Below are 17725 nucleotides of genomic sequence, written 5' to 3' on the forward strand. Positions count from 1 at the left end.
TTGAAAAGTGACACCACTGGCCATTTGCCAGTCTTTACGCACCTGACTGGCTTCTATGACCCTTCTTCCCGGGCTTCGTTTCGAAACAAAGTATCGCCTATATTCGACGATATCGAATCGCCCCGGTAAATAAATAATTTATCTCCCGGTTAAAAGATCAAAATTGGGTCCGATCGGATTGAAGGGAAGGTAAGAGAGGCTTCAAACTCTCGGTCAACACGGTCTCGTGGATAAGAAGAGGAGGAATACATAGCAGGAGGATGAATCGTACGGTACATCCATTGTGAAATCGGACGATTGTTTCTAAAAGCAGCGTCGTTTTCATCCGAAGTAAAATACTCGCTCGACGGTAAACATGTTTACCATACGAGACGATATCGTCCAATGTATTCGATACAAAGTACATTTCCTACGATTTAGCCAAGGTGACTCGCGTCATTCGTGGGTTCGTTCTCTTATCGAGCCGCGCCCCTCCTCTCCCTCTCCCTCCCTCTCTCTCGTAAGAATCGTCGTGACAGCTGTCGCGCGTTGCAACGACTCTGGATCGCTCAGAAAACTGCCCATCACTCTCTTCTATTGTATGCAAGTCACCGAGCAGTATTTCTCGGTCCGGTGTTGTGCACGATTTGCCGAAGAAAAGGAGCGAGGAGAAGGAGACAAGCGTGTTCCTCGGAAGGTGGGAACGGCCTGGAGGAGAAAGGAGAAAGAAAACGAGAGTAAGAGGGCTTAGGGGGGCTGAAAACGTAGCCAGACGTCTGGATGTGGAAACAGCCTGGTCACAACTCGATTGCGCAATCAAGTTCAGTTTTCAAGAGAGGAGACGAGTCGATAGGAAATCGAACAGTCGGATCGGGTACGATTAAGGCGATCCTATTAAGCCGCGCGAGTAAGTCGACGATGGGCGACGGAACGATTTCGTCAGGCTTCTTCGAAGCTTCCATCAGAGCTCTCATCGATGTATGAGTCTTGGATCTATCACCGATAGATGGACGGCCATCCTTCTCTCCGATTACGTTTTTTCGATGGGTTTATTCGGGTTCTCGAATAAGAGACATAAGTTGCACAAATCTGGGACGGAACATCGGTTCGAAGATCGTTGGTGACGGGCCCAGGTTAGGTTAGGATAGGATAGGATACGAGGCATTGCACAAAGTAGATAATTCTTTTCGAGTATCGATGTATAGTTGTATAAAAGTGGATTTCGATTAACACGCGTGGACGTTAAGACAGGCTGCACTTTCCCGAGAGTTATTGCCCCACGTGGATAATCTAAAATCGTGGCGTGGAACGCGATTCTTAACAACGCGACAACCGGCTCCATCGTTTCAAACTGCTATCCTACGATGCTAGATATCTAAATCGGTCGTTTTAACGTTTCAACGCCCATCGCTTGAATATTATTATGTAATTCGGTGGGAATACGAGGAACTAATGGCTGGTTAAAAAAGAAAAAAGGGAAAAAACACCGACGTTGCTCGGCCGTTGCGTAATTGCGAGTAATTAGTCCATTTACGAGCGGTTCGAACACGTACACGCGACGGGACGTGAATATGCACGCGATATCGGGCCGGTGTGCAAGCCACCGCCGCCGAGAAGGCATTAATTCTCCTGTTATTAATGCATTTTGATTGGATTTTTACGTTGGCCAGCGTTACGTTTATTGCACCATAGATTAACGCCGCGTTATACCGTCCGGGTCCATTAATTAACCGCAACAGCAAACTTAGCCACTCATTTGTAACGTCACTCTGATGTCGCGCCGCGTATAAATCCTCTCGTTATATTAAGCCAACGCGATGCGTGTCGATGCTTTTTTTCTTTTTTTCTTTTATCGTTATTTTCGTCGCTGCTTTGGGCAACTAAATAGGAGAAGATCTCTCCCTCTTTCTCTCTCTCTCTCTCTCTCTGGATCGAACATCTCTGGCTTTTCTTCAAGTTTACTAGCCAAGCTTTTTAACGTCAATTGCACGGTTTACGTAAAACATCGGAAGAATGAACATCTGTGAATCGAAATCTTTGAATTGCGAAACTCGATCTAATCTGTGGTGGCGAAGAGAGAGAGAGAGAGAGAGAAAGAGAGAGAAGGTCGTGATCTCGTGAGAAATGGTAGGTTTAAATTAATGTCGTATATTAAAGTGAAAATTATCGATTGCGGGGGAAAGAAGAATTATATTCGGATACGGTTTGTTGAACCGGCAAATGGGTCAACGATAAACGTTAATTAAAAAGGACACGGGGCAATTAAACGTGGTTTTTGATGTGATTTCGCGATAGTCTTAACCATATAATGCCCTCTTTCCAGCAACACTTTAAGAGTTATAGCTTAATATTTGAACGTGAAAGAGGGAATATACTTTTAACGAGGAATTATTCTTAACGAGTTTACGAGAAAATCGTCGTGACATTTACGATTCTCTCTCCCGTTGGTGTACCGTTTCAGTAATGGAAGAAATTAGACGCTTTAATTCGTGAAACGTTTCGAGTCCATCAACTAAATGTGTCCCCATTGTTCCTGCCTTTTATTCGGAAGATGTAACAACATTTTTACGACGCACAGCATCTTTTCATCAAAGTCCCCTCTTTAATCGACGATTTTACCTGGAACTTATTTTTTTCTTTTTTTTTTTTTAAGGTTTAATCGTTCAAAACGACAAACCATTTATTACCAAACGTCCGAATCCAAACAAACGATGACGCGAGGTAAGTTTTCGACGAATATTTGAAATAAGAGAAACACAAAGCAAGCTGTGGAATCTTCGTTTGTCGAAATGTTTACCTTCGATGTTTCACACGCGAGTCTATTATTTACAAAGCTACGAGGAACTATCTTCTCACGAAGTGGTGGCGAAATAAATAAACGACGTTTAAATCGATATTTCACGAGTATTCTTCGAATGGCTTCGTATCGAGACGAAGCATCGATGACACTGTGGACAGCGATATTTCGCCCCGAGTTGGAACGCGAAGCGAGAGGCTCTTCATTATCGTCCGAGGATCTCCTAGAATGGGTGATTAAGAAACTCGGTCGGATGTATCTTTGGCAATTATCAGAGACTCGAGACAGTGTGTTCGAGACAGTTCCTTGATACGCAATTACACGGGCGACAAGTGCTGCAAAGATGAATGAACCTTCCTCCCCCTGCCCCCGTGCTCGAGATGAATAAACTTTCCACGCGTCACCTGCGAATGATGAATGTTTTAGAGGAGACCCTGAGAGAGATCGCGCGATTGTTCCGACCGTATGTCTCGATTTTTACTCGCTCACAGTATAATCTCCCTCCCTCCCTCTCTTCCTCTCTCTCTCCCTCTCCCTATATACCATATCTCGTTACCGCGAAGAATCGAAATTTACCATTCGACAACCAACCTCGTTTCACAGATCTTAAATTTCCAAGATCCTTCATATTATATTCCGTTATATATCTCGAACTAATTCTATATATAATTTTTATCGAGCGTACGTCGAGAAAGATGATATATACATGTATACACGCGATATATATATATATAACGAGCATCGGTGTTGGTTAAGGAAGAAAAGGAGGAGGGGAGGGAATACCGAGTGGTGGGACTCTGCTGTCAACTCTGCATGGTGTCCGCCTAATGCTCCCTCGGAGCTACTCCCGCGGTGTGGTACCGCTTCTTGCAAATAACAACACTCGTTAGCGGTGCAAGAAATACAGCGGCGATGTTAATAACTCGGTGCCGCGCGATTCAATTTAATCGCGGTCATTACGAGCCATTCATTATTTAACGCCGTTATCGCGGTTTAATAAAATATAACACGGGGTGGGAGAGGGGAGACGACGTGCTCGCGCGCGTCGTTACTCGAATAAGGTTCGATTAACCGCGGCGAGGGCCGATCCATCAACGGGCCACCATTAAACCGAGTTACTCCGGGATTATTCTCGAGGAGGAGCCGGTTTCACAGGGGGATTAAATAATCGCAGCCGAGTAGCGACATTTGTGAGCGCGCCTCCGTCGGGAACGATTTTAATTTTGTCTCTCGACGATTCGAGAAATCGGAATTAAACACGTTGCTACCGTTCGAAACTCCTGTATCGTTGAATCTCTCTGAGGAAAGCATGGTTTTCGAGTTTGTAAAATAATGGTGTTAGACAAAACTAAAGGAAAAAACTAAACGTAATAATTATGCGTTTATCTCGAAGAAGGGAAAAAGGAAAAAGATAAAGATCCTCGATAATCACCGCGATTCCGATAATTGTGGCGAATTGCTCGTAGAGGAAGAATGGCCCGAGATCTCGTCTCACGGCGAACCGAAGTAAAAGAACAAATTTAATTAAAAAAATCTCGAAATTACGGAAGAATATTACGGATCATACTCGAAAAAAAGATCGTATCTCTGAATGCATCGTTAATCACAGGTACTCCTCGAAGGATTTCTCGTTCATTAATGAATACTCTCCCTGCTGAAACTCCTATTGTCTATCTAACAGTTACGCCACGGTCTAATAAAATATTCATTTCACGGAAAGAGGCGAAATTTTGTTCACACACACACACACAACCCGTAGGTAAACACTATTACACTTTCGGATAATAATCGAAGGATTAAGTATTTATTAGCAACGATTGGGAAGGGGAGGTGTGTAGCCAGAATGTTCGGCGTCAATCATTGGATCGTGAAAGCGTTATTACGAAGGGATGCAGCCGGCATTTACCGCATCCTCGCAATACATATTTCGTCTTCTCTTGCCGCGCAACGTAAATGTTGGTGGCATATGGTGTGTGTATGCGTGTGCGTGAAGATACACGATATCGAAAGCGGTAGCCGCGGACCGCTATTACTCCATTATACAGTTTGCGAGCGGCACGATATAAATTCGATGCAAATTCGTACCGTGCGAGCCGTGAGAATCATCAATCACGGCAAGCTGGCATCGTTTCCGTCCTTTTTTTCGAGTATTCGTCGTCGATTTCGGCATCGATCGCACGCCCACGGTCGCAACGATTTTCCAAATTCGAGTCGTCTCCCGATCGATCGAGCGTCGACGATCACGCGGCGAGTGTTTAGAGAGTTCGGTACAAGGTTCGAGATTATGGAGGAAAAGTATGACGGCGCCTCTGATAACCCCATTTCGCGCCGACCTTTCGGATACAATGGGTTATTCATACGAGACAAATTCCAACACTCGGAGGAGCAGACGTGGCTCTCGATCGTGGTTGCACGATCCACGAGGTAGGAACGATTTATGCTTTGGAATGGTAGAAATTACAGTAATCAATGAATTGGCATTTCCCACATCCAGTATCCGCCGCCGTAAAGATATCTCGATGGCTGCGCGCATAATGCCGTGGTGTTAGAATGATGGATAGACCGTGCCGGTCCACGTCTCTACGACCGTGGCGCGCACTCGTTGAAACAATTATTATTACCAAGCGCCGCTCCACCGTATATATGTAAATATGTATATATATATATTTATATATATATATATATATATATATATATATATATATATATATGTATATATATATATATATGTAAATATGTATATATATATATTTATATATATATATGTAGTGCGATCGTTTCTATCGCATACCATAGCCATTTCTGCCCTTTTGTATCGTGGTGGATCGCGCGGCCGGGATTTCGTAAAACGGACAATGGAACCGCGTAATGCGCGAAACGTGTTCGAATATACAGCACCACGCTCTTCCTTCGCTTCGAGAAACGTTTGGAAAAGTTTTATCAGTTGGAGAGTCGCGTGGAAATTTTCGCTTCAATAAGAGAAAAATTAAGAAATTTTTTTTCGCCCGAGGAAGCGTATTAATGGATTGTTGGATGTGTTTAATGAATTCGATGTTTGACCTTTGATCACGAAAACAAGGCGGTAAAAAACACGTTATTTATAAACATTATTTATAGACTTGTAAAAAGTATGTAGAAATGCGTTACAACAAAATGGATTGGAAGGGAATTCTATGTAAATTGTGAACGATCGATAAACAAGTTTGATGAAAGTGGGGAAAGGTCGATGTGGTAACGTCGACGACACGAGAGTACATAAAGGCCGAGGATCGGTCGAGGAGACAGTGGAAAAAGGTGGCTAGTTAAACAGAGATGTCCTTCAAATTGTTCTTGTTTCTGTGTGCCATTGCGATCGATCTTGGTAAGTTTCCCGCGAAATATTTAAGACACATTTTTCTTTTTGCCCTCTTGTTACAACCCTATATATAATTTGTATAATTTCGGACCAAGCGATCCAGAAACCGATGTGCGTACCGGGTAAAAATTTCTTCGATGGTTGCAATACGTGCACCTGTACCGATAACGGAAGTTTCATCTGCACCCTGGCTGCTTGCGAGGACTACGACCCCGAAACTGACACGTTCGTACCAGTGAAGATTTTAGAACCTCCGTCCGATTTTTGGCAAAATTCATAATGTAACTATATATATATTTCTGTTTGATGTACTTTAAGACCGTCTATTACATACGTCGATCGTACATACAACGACTTGTTCCAGGACGGAAATTGCGAAAAATGGCAGCGTGTCATTTTATATTTCAACGAAAGAAAGATACGAATGAGAAAAGAGAATAAAAGTTGAAAATAAACATCCAAAGCGTTCTATCATGTCACATTCCTCTCGTCATCGTCGAGCGATCCGACTCAATTGCGATATTTTTCCTTCGGGGCCAGGTTGAGCACCGCGATTACACCGCCGTCTTGGTTCAACCATGGACCAGACAAAAGATCCTGGTTCTCACGACCACGCCCTCTCCCCGCCGCCTCTGCGCTCCGTAGACGGCGGCAATGCCTTCACGAAGCTACCTCTATCCACCGGAAATTCCTCGAGCCGCGGCTCCTTCCACTCCGTGTGTACACACACGTGTGGCCGGCCGCGGCGCGTACACGAAGCGTTGCATAGCCACGACCTCTTCCACCTCTCTCCCTCTCTCTCTCTCTCTCGCGAGGCGATAATAAATGGCCGGCTACGTGCGCACCAACGAAACGCGGGGGACGTCTTCTAAAAATGCATACTCGATGGATAGTATTCACGGTCACTTTGCCCGTACTATCGAATTTCTAAGCGGCTCCAGGCCATACACGTTGCGAATGTCCAAGACCCCTGACCCCTCCCTTCTCGCTACTCTTTCTCCCGATCCCCCTTGAAAAACCCGCCGCTCTATGGGACGACGAATATGCTTGGCATTCGACCCACCCAGACTTCTTCCTTCCTCTCGAGGTGCGCACCGAGTGTCGATAAAAAAATTCCACGAATCGTCGTTCCTCGAGATCGACTCTACTTCTGCACCGATTTTCCTTTCTCTCTCTCTCTCTCTCTACCAGATGGAATCAAAGGCGGTCGATGAGTAATGGCTCGTGGTCGTGAACCCGTCCACGGCGACAACCGGCCATACGGTTATATATTATCTAACTCCGTTGAGGACGCATTTTCGTTATCGAGACGGATCTAGAGAATCTATTTGTTAATAACGATGTACACACTGGTCGAGATAACTCGTGGGAAGAGCGGTCTAACGACTGGGGAGGGAGAGACGCGTTAATGTCGAGGGACCGAAAAGAGAGAATCCCTTTTACCACCTCACGAGGTATCACGAGGAGCATAGTATCCTATCCTTGCTGCGACGTAGCACGGCGTTCAACCGGGGAATATCGTCCCAGCAATTAAGCCTCTCTGCTCTCGGCCTTTCTTCCTCGGGGCCGTTACGCGTTACTGTTCCTCTCGCGGTTTAATTGTTTTGCGCACAACACCTCGCTCCGACACCTTGGAACGCTGCAACCTGTGAACCGACTCGCGATGACGAAACTGCGGGGGCAGTGTTCCACGTATCCACGAGCGTGCGTGAATCGGCAGCGGGACGAAACGCGGTGAAACGTCGAGGAAAGTGGGAAGATTTATGGAAATTGGTAAGACACGGTACACGATCCATCTTATTGGAGTAATCGATTCGATCGTAATCGCATTCAATCACGAAAATTTCGCCTCGTGTGGCAGTCCTCTCTTTAATTAGTCAGTAATTTTTCTCTCCCGCTTAGTTTCGCATTCAATCGTGTTAACGACTCGTTAAAAGCGTGGAAAGAAGGAGGAGGATGATGGATGATGGAAACGGATACGCGATCAAATTAATCGGTAATTTGACAAACTTAATCGCGAAAATTTCTCCTTGACTCCTCTCTTCAATTAGTTAATAATTTTTCTCCCTTGGTTTGGGGTCCAACTACTCGTTTCCAACCATTCGTTAAAAGCGTGGAAAGAAGATGGAGAGTGACGTGTACGCGATTCAAATTAACTTGACGAACTTACCGGTGTGGGTCCTCTTGTGAGCCTTGAGGTGGGAGCTCTTGGTGTACACCTTGTCGCAGCCGGCTACGTCGCATCTGTGAACTTTGCGCCTCTTCAACGCGTCGCCGCATTCGTTGTCCATCGCGAGGCTGCCGCCGTTCCCTCCGACACCGGCGTTCACCCTTCCGCCGATCCCTATTCCGCTCGCCAGCGCCGGACGCTTGTGGAACACCCTGAAATTTCGAACCAGCGATCCCATCGAGAACACGGAATAAAACGGTAGAGCTCTCGTCGTCTCGAGGGGAGCGGGCGACGAGCGAAACGTGATCCGAGGGGGAGGAGGAAGAAGGGAAGGTGGTCCCCTCGCTTCTTTTGCGAGGCGATCCCCGCAGCGATCTGCTTCGATCGCAAAGGGGTGGCAAGAAATTTGAAGGAACCAGGATCGCCGATTTCAATTCGGATATGGATGGAAGAAGACGTCTTCATCGTTATTATATATATCTTTCCTTCCGAGTTTACGATCGAGAGGCGAACGGATGGATCCGAGACAAATCCGTTCACGATGGATTTATACGGGAAGTTTTTGGTATGCATTATTCATCGATCGATGTTTCTCCGATGCGTTATGACCGGTTCGAAAGGAAAAAGGAGAAAAAAAATGTACGAATCGAATATTGCGACCTAACCGAGACCGAGGAAAAAAGTGGCGGTGGTAATCCTCGCCAATTTCTTTCTTCTCTCTTCCCCCTCCCCCTTAATACGTATCATCGAGCAAGCGGAAAGAATAGTCGTGCAAAATTTAAAAGTTGGAAGGAAACGGGTCGGAGAGGTTTTAATTTCGAATTCGCGGTCATTTAAGCGTTAATTACGTAATTGTATTTTCTTTTTAGAAGCGCTAGTGCGTGCGACTGTATAGTAGCGAAGTGTACTTTAAACGCGTTCATAAATCACGAGCCCCTTCAGCGAAACGCGCTCCATTTTGCACTCCATTCCCATGCATATTCATGAATTATTTGTCCATTATACCGCGGCCAACGGGGGTAAACGTTGATACTCCATTATCGTTCGCGATTTACGCGCCGATTCATTACAATTTTAAACCGCTTAAACCTCGTCGATGGAGTGACTAATCGCGAAAAAGAAAGGGAGAGAGAGAAAATACATGTGAGAGACTGGAATTTCGAGCACGGAGCGGCGATAATAAACAAAATTTCTCCTTTTTAACGGTCGGAGAGTCACCGATCGCCAACGATCATCGGCCAAATCGTCGCTCGCAACGACATGCACAGGTTATTCAACTTGAGGAGCCCCGCTCAAAAAGAAGGCGCGTCGAACCGATCAATCTTGGCCCGGCTCGACACCCGGTGAAACTCGTTTCGCCGCCGAATTCGGTCGATTGTCTCTCTGCCCGACCGATCTTCCCGAGTAACCGTTCAACGATAATTTAAGGCATCATCGGGGAATTCGATGCACACCCGACGCGCCAATTTGCCCGGCCCATCGAACAACGAAACGACGTCGATTCCACGAATCCTCGGTGTGTTTTAATCACACGGAGATTCGAGGCTCCGTAACGGAGGCGAAATTTAAGGGCGTCCTTAAATAAATCTTTGTCGCGCGTAAACCCCGGCTCCCTCGAATAAACAAAGTTGCGGACCCTACTTTCTATATGAACACGTCCCGAATAAATAAACTTTATAACCGAGAGGAGAAATTTTTACACGCCTCGAGAATATATTCGCGTCCAGAAAACCGGGATTCGCAGTTTCAGGCTTAAAACCTCACCGATCGGTATCACTCACGCGTCCACCATCGGGGGAGAGGCCGTATTTCATAGGGGAACGAAGGCTGGCCTCGCACGCCCGCAGCTCGCCCGTTTAAACTGGCATAAATCTGCTTCCACTCGCGATACGATCCCCCTTCGAGTATATATATTTATACGAGAGGAAGGAAACCCTCTCGCGCGATTTTCCACGAGATCGATTTGTAATTTCGTCGAGAATTGAACATTTCAGGCATTGCGCGATAATCGATATTCCGGATGGAAGAATGCAGGCGCTTATTCGCGCGATAATTCCATCGAAATGATCCGCGGCGTGTACGTGCGCGCGGAGGAGAAGAGAGGAGGGCCATCGAATGGATCATTGTTTCGAAGCCGTAACCGGGCGCGATCCGGTGGAAAGGGCGAAGGAGGAAACTGGAAAGTACATTTGTCGTGAAGTATTGCCGCTGCGAGCTCGCGGCGGTTCCTCCGCAGGAGGGCGCCCGACATGCGGGTACCGATGTACAAACGGTGCGTGTACACGTGCGTAGCCGGCCCTCTCGCGTGTGGAAGTCGCGGAACGATGTGCACGGCAACATCGAGACGGAAACGGACAACCGAGCCGGCCGAGATTTACGAGGAACGCCAAGTATAACTATCGGTTAACGGCATTGGGACACGAGAAGACAGGCCTCGATCCTCGATCGGATACTGGTGACGATTTCACGGTACGCGTGATCTACGGACACGATCCACGGGGGCCTCATACCATTATTAGGAATCGATTCCTCCAAAAAAGGGGGAATAACAACAACTCGAGTTTATAGTTTACGTCGAATTTGGATTTATTAACGTCGTTAACGGAAGCCTGAATCGTTTCTAGATGGTAAACAGTTTCCATAATCGAAACGATCGGACAGGGAACGAGCGACACGAGCGACATCGATTTAACCGTCGTTCCAGGACCGTTGAGAATTGTCGAGAAAATCTTTGATAAAGTCATTGGCACCGAAACGAGGATCCAGAGGAGGAGGAGGAGGAGGAGGAGGAGGATGGATCCAAAGATGGAAGGATGAAACCGTTATGTCATCGTCTGTCATCGTCTGCCATCGGCGAGACGAGGCAAGGAATTATTCAAAAGACTCGATCTCGTCGGTCTTCGATGATGCGCGATGTAACACACACACACACACACAAACACATACACGTTGGAAAGAAATCGTGACGCGTGGTATGAAATGAGGTTTGTTAGCGTGCACCCGGGTGTCACGAGATTACAATGTTTTCTAACGTCGGCCGCCTTTCCGCCGAGATCGGGCCCGCTCCACGATGGAAAACACTCGCGGACCGCACGAGAGCAAATTAAACGAGATTTACAACGGGTGCACGATCTCGTCCTATTAACCCTGGACCGTGGTGGTTGTACATTCGATGAAATATGACGCCATCCCGCGATATCCCGCTGTTTTTCGACTTTCGATTTCGCAAACCGATAATAAAGTCACTCCTCGCGCGACGTGTCCAGGATGATGTAAATCCTTCGTCGACGATGATGCGATTATTAAAAAAGCAAGAGAAAAGAAAGTAAAATTTCGACTCGAACGAATATTTACTCGCCAATTTTTACTTCTACCCTTCTAACCGAACGGAGTAATGGAGCTCATTCCGTTTGCTCCTCCTCCTCCTCCTCCGAGCACAGAGGAATCCGTATAGGATGTACACGTGGAAGGAAGGTGTGTTGCTACACATCTGTCAAGAGCGTGAAAAAAAAAAAAAAGAAATGGGGCGATACGATCGGTAAGAGGAGTACTTACAGGGACGTTTCCTTTATCCTCTGCAACGCGAGGAGGGCCGCCGAGGGGGAGACGAAGACGGGATCGAGCGGTTCCATCATGCGGACCGACACGTCCCGCTCTCTATCCCTGTCCCTTTGCCTCTCCCTGTCGCGATCCCGCTCCTTCTCCCGATCCCTCGTCTCCCTCTCCCTTATCCCCGATTCTCTGTCTAGCTGCCTGTGCTCGTTCTCCGTGCTCCTCTCTCGCACCCTCTCGCGCTCACGTTCCCGGTTTCTGTCCCACGCTGTTTCGACCACAGGCGGCAAAGGCGGCGACACTGGAAACAAAAAATCGACTATTAATTAAACCGAGCGATTGTACTCTCCCTCCTTCGATTCATGCGCGCAGAAATTTCGATAATTCGATCGATATCGTACGGAGAATTCGGCGGAGATCAGATCGTGTGCCGAACGAATCGAAAACGAATCGATGTATATTATTTAAACCCGCCGACCCACGTCGTAAATTTCTCGTTAATAGCAGCTCCGTTAATAGTAGCAAGATGTATCGTACGTTTCTTGGTTTTCGAGAAAGAAATCGAGCCCTGAAAATTCTCTGTAAAAAACTGCCTTAGTAAGTTACGCGCAATTATCTTTGGATCGATTAAATCTTTTTCACAATGATGTATTCACAATGATTCACAATATATATATTTGTTAAATTAATCGTGTCGGATTTTGTGATTACGAAAGAAAATAATATCTACATGTTGGATTGCTCGAACGTTGTTAAAAATCGTGTCGATATGCGATATCGCGATTCCTATTCCTATATTTTTCTACGATCTCCGACCCCGTGACAGTACGATTGCTACATTGCGCATCATTGCAACGACCCATAGCCGACAAGCATGTCCGTGGCCATTACTAATTAATACGCGGTGGTAATGGTCAATAGATTGGCGATCGACCGTGGTCCTATAAGCGGACGTAGACCGCGGAGTGTAACGTCAACGGTTGTTTAACTTTTGTCTCGCCGCTATCTTTTCGTTCGATTATCGAACGTCGCCTTTCCGATAATTCCGCTCCGTAACCGATGTAAAATTATAATTTCCAACCTTGTTGCGTGGTAATGAATCGTTTTACGATAAACGATCGTAATTAACGCAACGCGCGTAATTTCGAGTATCGTTACTCGCAATTTGTTCCGGGGAGGAAAAGGATTTTCTTCCACGAAACACCAGATGATCGCCAGGTGAACGCGATCCGTGTATTCCTGCGCGTTTTATAATTCAATCAAACTTCCTCTTCTTCTTTGGAATTCTCTTTCTTAATTACGATTTCTCGCGTTTTCCCCTCTCTTCCCCCTCGTGTCGCACCGATGTCCGCATTTTATCCACGTCCATCGATGGATTTAGGGTTTACGTCCTCGAAACGTCGTTCCTCCCCTACCTCCGTGAAAACTTGCCTCGGCGAATTCGATAAATTCGCATCGGTCACGAGACTCGTGTACGCAATTCGAGGGAGACACGAATGTATTATTCGGGAAACCGGTTTCACGGCGATTGATTGAAGAAAAAACGGGAGGGGGACATTCGCGGAGGCAAGAATCTCCTCCGCTCAACTCCTGTGTAAACGCGATCCTAAGATTTTAAAGATTGGAGATATAATTAAACGACCTAACAGGCGAGAAAGAGAACAAATTCTTACGATTTTCGGAATGAAAATGAGAATCGATCTTCCCCGAATATGAAGAAAATCCGCATAGATATTCGAGAGATGATCGATCGATTTCCGGTGGAATGGACGACGCCGACGCGGCTGAATAAGGCGGAATATTGCGTAACGCACGCACGCACGAACGCGAGTATCCCTCGAGTTGTTGGTCGTGAATCAACGAGCGGGAGATTTATGCAAACGGCCGTTTATGCTCCACCAGGCGCGCGCCATCCGACAGAAACGCGCTCGAACCCGAAGATGCACGACTGGAAAACGAGCACCGTGCTGCCCCCTCCTCCTCGCGATTCGTGGATTTGATGGATCGTCGGTGAGATTGATTTTTAATTGAATCGAACCCTCGTATTTCACCGAGCCGACCTTTTCGAATTCGTGGCGTCGTAAATACCCACGATTGACACGCCACGCACGCTCCCCAGCCTCGTTCCTCGCTTCTTTCTCTTTTCTTTTTTTCCCGGTGCAGCGAACGACCAAATTCCCGTAATAACAAGGGGGATTAATCATCGTAATCGCGACACGCTCCTTTCCGTTCGGGGAGTATACACGTATAACGATCGTCTCGTTTCCAGGAACCGCGTTACCCCCTCTACTGCCGTGGAAAATTTCAATATAAAACACGGATAGAGATCTCGTGGCTCTCGTCACCGAGCGAGTTATCCGAGAGAGAGATCTCGCGGGGATTCGGCGAGGCGATCGTCCAATCATATCGGAGGAATCGTTACTCGAGCACACGATCGATCTTGGGACACGTAGCACTCGCGCGCGAGTAACGGAGCGCGCTATTATTAACCGTGCAATTTCTCTACCCGTTTCGCTTAATTAGCCTTTGCTTTCCTGGCACATCTTTCTTTCCCCTTTCTTTTCCCCGTTTCGTTCTCCGCCCAGCTCACTCGAGCAGGCCATTAACATTTCCCTAATACGATCACAAAGTTTACGTTTTATTTTCTTTCTACGTACTGTTATATTCTACCCGTTATCTATCACGAGCTTCGTTCCTTAATTTAATTTGTTTCCTCCTCTCGCTCCATCGTCGCCTCGCCCACGCGGGGTCAACCCCGAGTACATGGAGTGTATTCATAATCCGCTGTTTCAACCGCGTTTCACCTTCCTCCTTCCCTCTCTCTCTCTCTCTCTTCCTCTCTCCCCCTCCCGTCCCCTCTTCTCGCCAACTCCTTTCTCTGGCGCGTACACGCGCAAAAGCACGCCTCGATGACCCGGCCCCCGGGTGTACATTCGAGGGGGATAATTGATAATGTTAAACGCGGGGTTAATCCGCCGATTTATGAGCAGAGTTTCTACCGTGGATTTTTTCGAATCTGGCAAATTGAGGGATAATAGGCGGACATTAATAGGCCCGGCTGCCAGCCGGGATATCGAACGGCGAAACGGGAGAGATAAGTGGGAATCGGCGGGTTGCGGAGTCGCACACGATTAATTCACTCGGATCCAGGTGAATTAATGCGCTCGGCTCGACTCTGCAACGGACGCCACCGAGTTTTGACAAGTTTCCAAGGAAACTTTGCGAAGAAAGCGTACGCGTATTCGTATATATATATACATATATTTCAATGCCAAGGGATTCGTCGTTTTACGAATTGCGCGAGATTATGTTTATACAGGGATAAATGTTTATACAGGGATAAAGATTATTCGTCGGATCCTTGCTTGGTCGAGAAAGTGGTTCGGTTATCAGGGAAACGAATTATCAGCAGTTGGCGAGGATTCAAAGCGGATTCGAATGGCCGATCGATAATGTTAATTAAGGAGAGGGAAAAAGTGGTGGAAGTCGATAACGTTTGGGTGATGAATCGTGGTTCTCCGGTCCGCGGTAACCCGACGTGCAGCATCATCGATTATTGCGTATATTGTACGATCAGCCGGTTGGATGGAGAAATATATACGCTCGAACACACGCGTGCGAGTCAGGTGGGTGGACATGCCACCCGCATCGCGGAACTCGTTAGACGCGAGTTTTCAATTAAATTTCCGCTTTCGCGCGGCGAAACAGAGATTAGAGGTACTCTCGTGCCTCGATTAATCGCGGATTAAGATTTCTCCCTCCTTCCTCACATTTATCAATCGACGTGGCGTCCGCGACGAAATTTAATTTTCCATAGAAAAAGTGTTTGCACTATGTATGATATTTGTAACGCGTAGATGAAAGTTGGAAAGATAAGATATCACGGGGTTTCCAAGTTCTCATTAAGGAAAGGAACAACGACAATTTGTTACAGATCAATGCGCTCGAGAACGTGTAATTATTTCTTTACTCTCTCGCATCTTCGCTATCCCATGGTGGCTGGCAAATTGGAAGCTGTGGCCTTTTATAATTGGACCTCGTGGTGGCGAGCAGGAACGTAAGGGAATGCGTAATAAAATCGTGCACGCCCATAACGAGCGATCATCTCCTCTCAAAGAGAGGTGTCTTTGTCATAATTAACCGCCCCCTTGCGCGCGCTAATCGGCGAAGATGTGATTATAGGCAGTGAAAGTAACGCGGAAACGTGTTCATTCGTGCACACGAATCTCGAAAAATAAACGCACACGAAATATTCCCTGTACGCTTTATTCTTTGTTACATCCACGATCACAGTCATCGGTAAATAGCACCTGTCGCGAGGTAAGATGGAATTATTCCGTCTCCCCTTTATTTAAATATACCTTTCGTAGCCCGATTTATCGTCTCAAGTGTTTATCTTTCGCGAAAATTCTCGATCCGCCCGTAACGATATAATCCAATCACGCGATATTATAATCCCGCCAATCGGAAATTTTGTTGGCAAAAGCGAGGAAAGATCGAAATGTTCTCTCTCGAAAGAGAGAAAGATATCGCGGACGAATCGTGGTGCTCGCGGCTAGCCTCCTCCGATTGTTCCGCCCACGCGTTGCTCTCCACCTCCGCCTCCGCCAGCAGAAAAAGCGCGTTGCGATCCGGTCGAAGAAAGTACGGTTGGGAGCGCGGAAGTAAGGCAGGGAGGGCCAAGTTCGTAATTACAGAGGAGCGAAAAAGTTTCGAATCGAGCGCACTCGCGGCCGTTCTGTTCCGATACCTACCTTCCGGCCGGAGAAAATGAATTATGCGCTTTCGATCGACGAAAGTTAACTCGAGGTTAACGTCTTACTCGAATCCACATCGTTGTTCCCCTGTGATTACCAGCCAGAACCACGCCGGTGAGAGTTTCGAGGTTCGAGTGTGTCGGCACCGATTTTATGGATGCTCGAACGCGAAAGAGACGGGTCGCAACGTCGAATTTCATCATTATCACGCTTTTTCTTTATTATTTCTACGTAACGGGGAATGATTTAAGTAATGCGGGGTTTCGGATCGATGGTACGCAGTTCGAGACGCGTTTGCATGTTATTATTAAGGAGGTTCGAGAGGAATGGGACAGAGATGGAATTTATTTTAATCATCGCCCTCTTTATCGATAGTTTGGAATCGTATCGGCCGTGTACACTTTGTATAAGCCTGAATTGCGAAACGCGCGACACACTTTTTAATACATCTTGGCGTGTGAGTTATCGTTTTGTCTCGAGCGTTTCATCTTCGATGCGATCGAAAGCAACGATTGAAAGATGGAAAGATCAAGCTTCCTTTGTCCGACGACTGTGAATCATCCGTCCCCAGAAATCATCGATCCTAGAAGTTCACTCTACCCCGATCCGAGCTCGAAGACAGCCACGTTAAGGAAAAGAGCAGCGAAGACAGGTTGGATCTCTGTGGCGATCTTCGCTGCATTATCGGCGGATCCATCCGGTCCTCGATCGTTAGGTGAAAATGATGGTTAAACGGCTCGGCGTCGAGAGCGCTCCCCACGACGATGAATCTTCCTCGTCATCCGGGACGTTGGTCGCGGATCTGTCCGCTTCAACTCGGCCGGAGGAAGGTGTATAAATTGTCGAAGCGAGCGCTGAACGCGAAGGTGGCGATACTCGATAAATCTATCCGGATCCGTGATAGACGAGTGGAGGCGCAGGTTGGCTTGCCGATGCACCTTCACCTGCGGATGAGCGTCTAGCGAGCGACAGCCTCGTCGTGCCTCCCCTTTCAATCGTTTCCTTTTATTTAATTGCCTCCACCATTCTCCGTTTCTCATTTCATTCCAATTCCATCCGTCCTTTCGATCCGTCCTTTCCTCGTCTTTTTCCCAAGGATCGAGCTTCTTCGTCGA

General features: G+C 46.9%; 2 protein-coding genes and 1 long non-coding RNA gene across 7 annotated transcripts in view; 2 read left to right on the forward strand and 1 right to left on the reverse strand.

The window, feature by feature from the left end:
- The window catches only part of LOC114577616 (uncharacterized), a 118310-nt gene that overhangs the window by 18529 nt on the left and 82056 nt on the right, over nt 1–17725 (forward strand). The window lies entirely within an intron of this gene.
- Nucleotides 1–17725, reverse strand: part of LOC107998379 (Krueppel-like factor 3) — a 237423-nt gene that overhangs the window by 8201 nt on the left and 211497 nt on the right. For 3 of the 5 annotated variants that reach the window (XM_062083134.1, XM_062083133.1, XM_028666985.2), the window contains one exon: nt 11857–12154. In XM_062083134.1, the coding sequence (XP_061939118.1) occupies nt 11857–12154 (298 nt within the window). Of the gene's footprint in view, nt 1–8301; nt 8514–11856; nt 12155–17725 lie in introns of all 5 variants that reach the window. The other 2 variants (XM_017057625.3, XM_062083135.1) reach the window with 1 other exon arrangement.
- LOC107998380 (serine protease inhibitor 3-like) lies at nt 5975–6586 on the forward strand. The gene is made up of 2 exons (XM_062083142.1): nt 5975–6137; nt 6227–6586. Exons 1-2 carry the CDS (start codon nt 6089–6091, stop codon nt 6409–6411), a joined length of 234 nt encoding a protein of 77 aa, XP_061939126.1. The 5' UTR covers nt 5975–6088; the 3' UTR covers nt 6412–6586.

This window comes from Apis cerana, linkage group LG12, assembly GCF_029169275.1.
Source record: "Apis cerana isolate GH-2021 linkage group LG12, AcerK_1.0, whole genome shotgun sequence".
Lineage (NCBI taxonomy): Eukaryota > Metazoa > Arthropoda > Insecta > Hymenoptera > Apidae > Apis > Apis cerana.

What these genes read in the sequence shown, in the direction of transcription:
- LOC107998380 (XM_062083142.1), top strand. Translation starts at nt 6,089, where the DNA reads ATGTCCTTCAAATTGTTCTTGTTTCTGTGTGCCATTGCGATCGATCTT. An exon ending in TGCCATTGCGATCGATCTTG is followed by an intron (nt 6,138 to 6,226) that starts GTAAGTTTCCCG and finishes TTTCGGACCAAG; the next exon opens with CGATCCAGAAACCGATGTGC.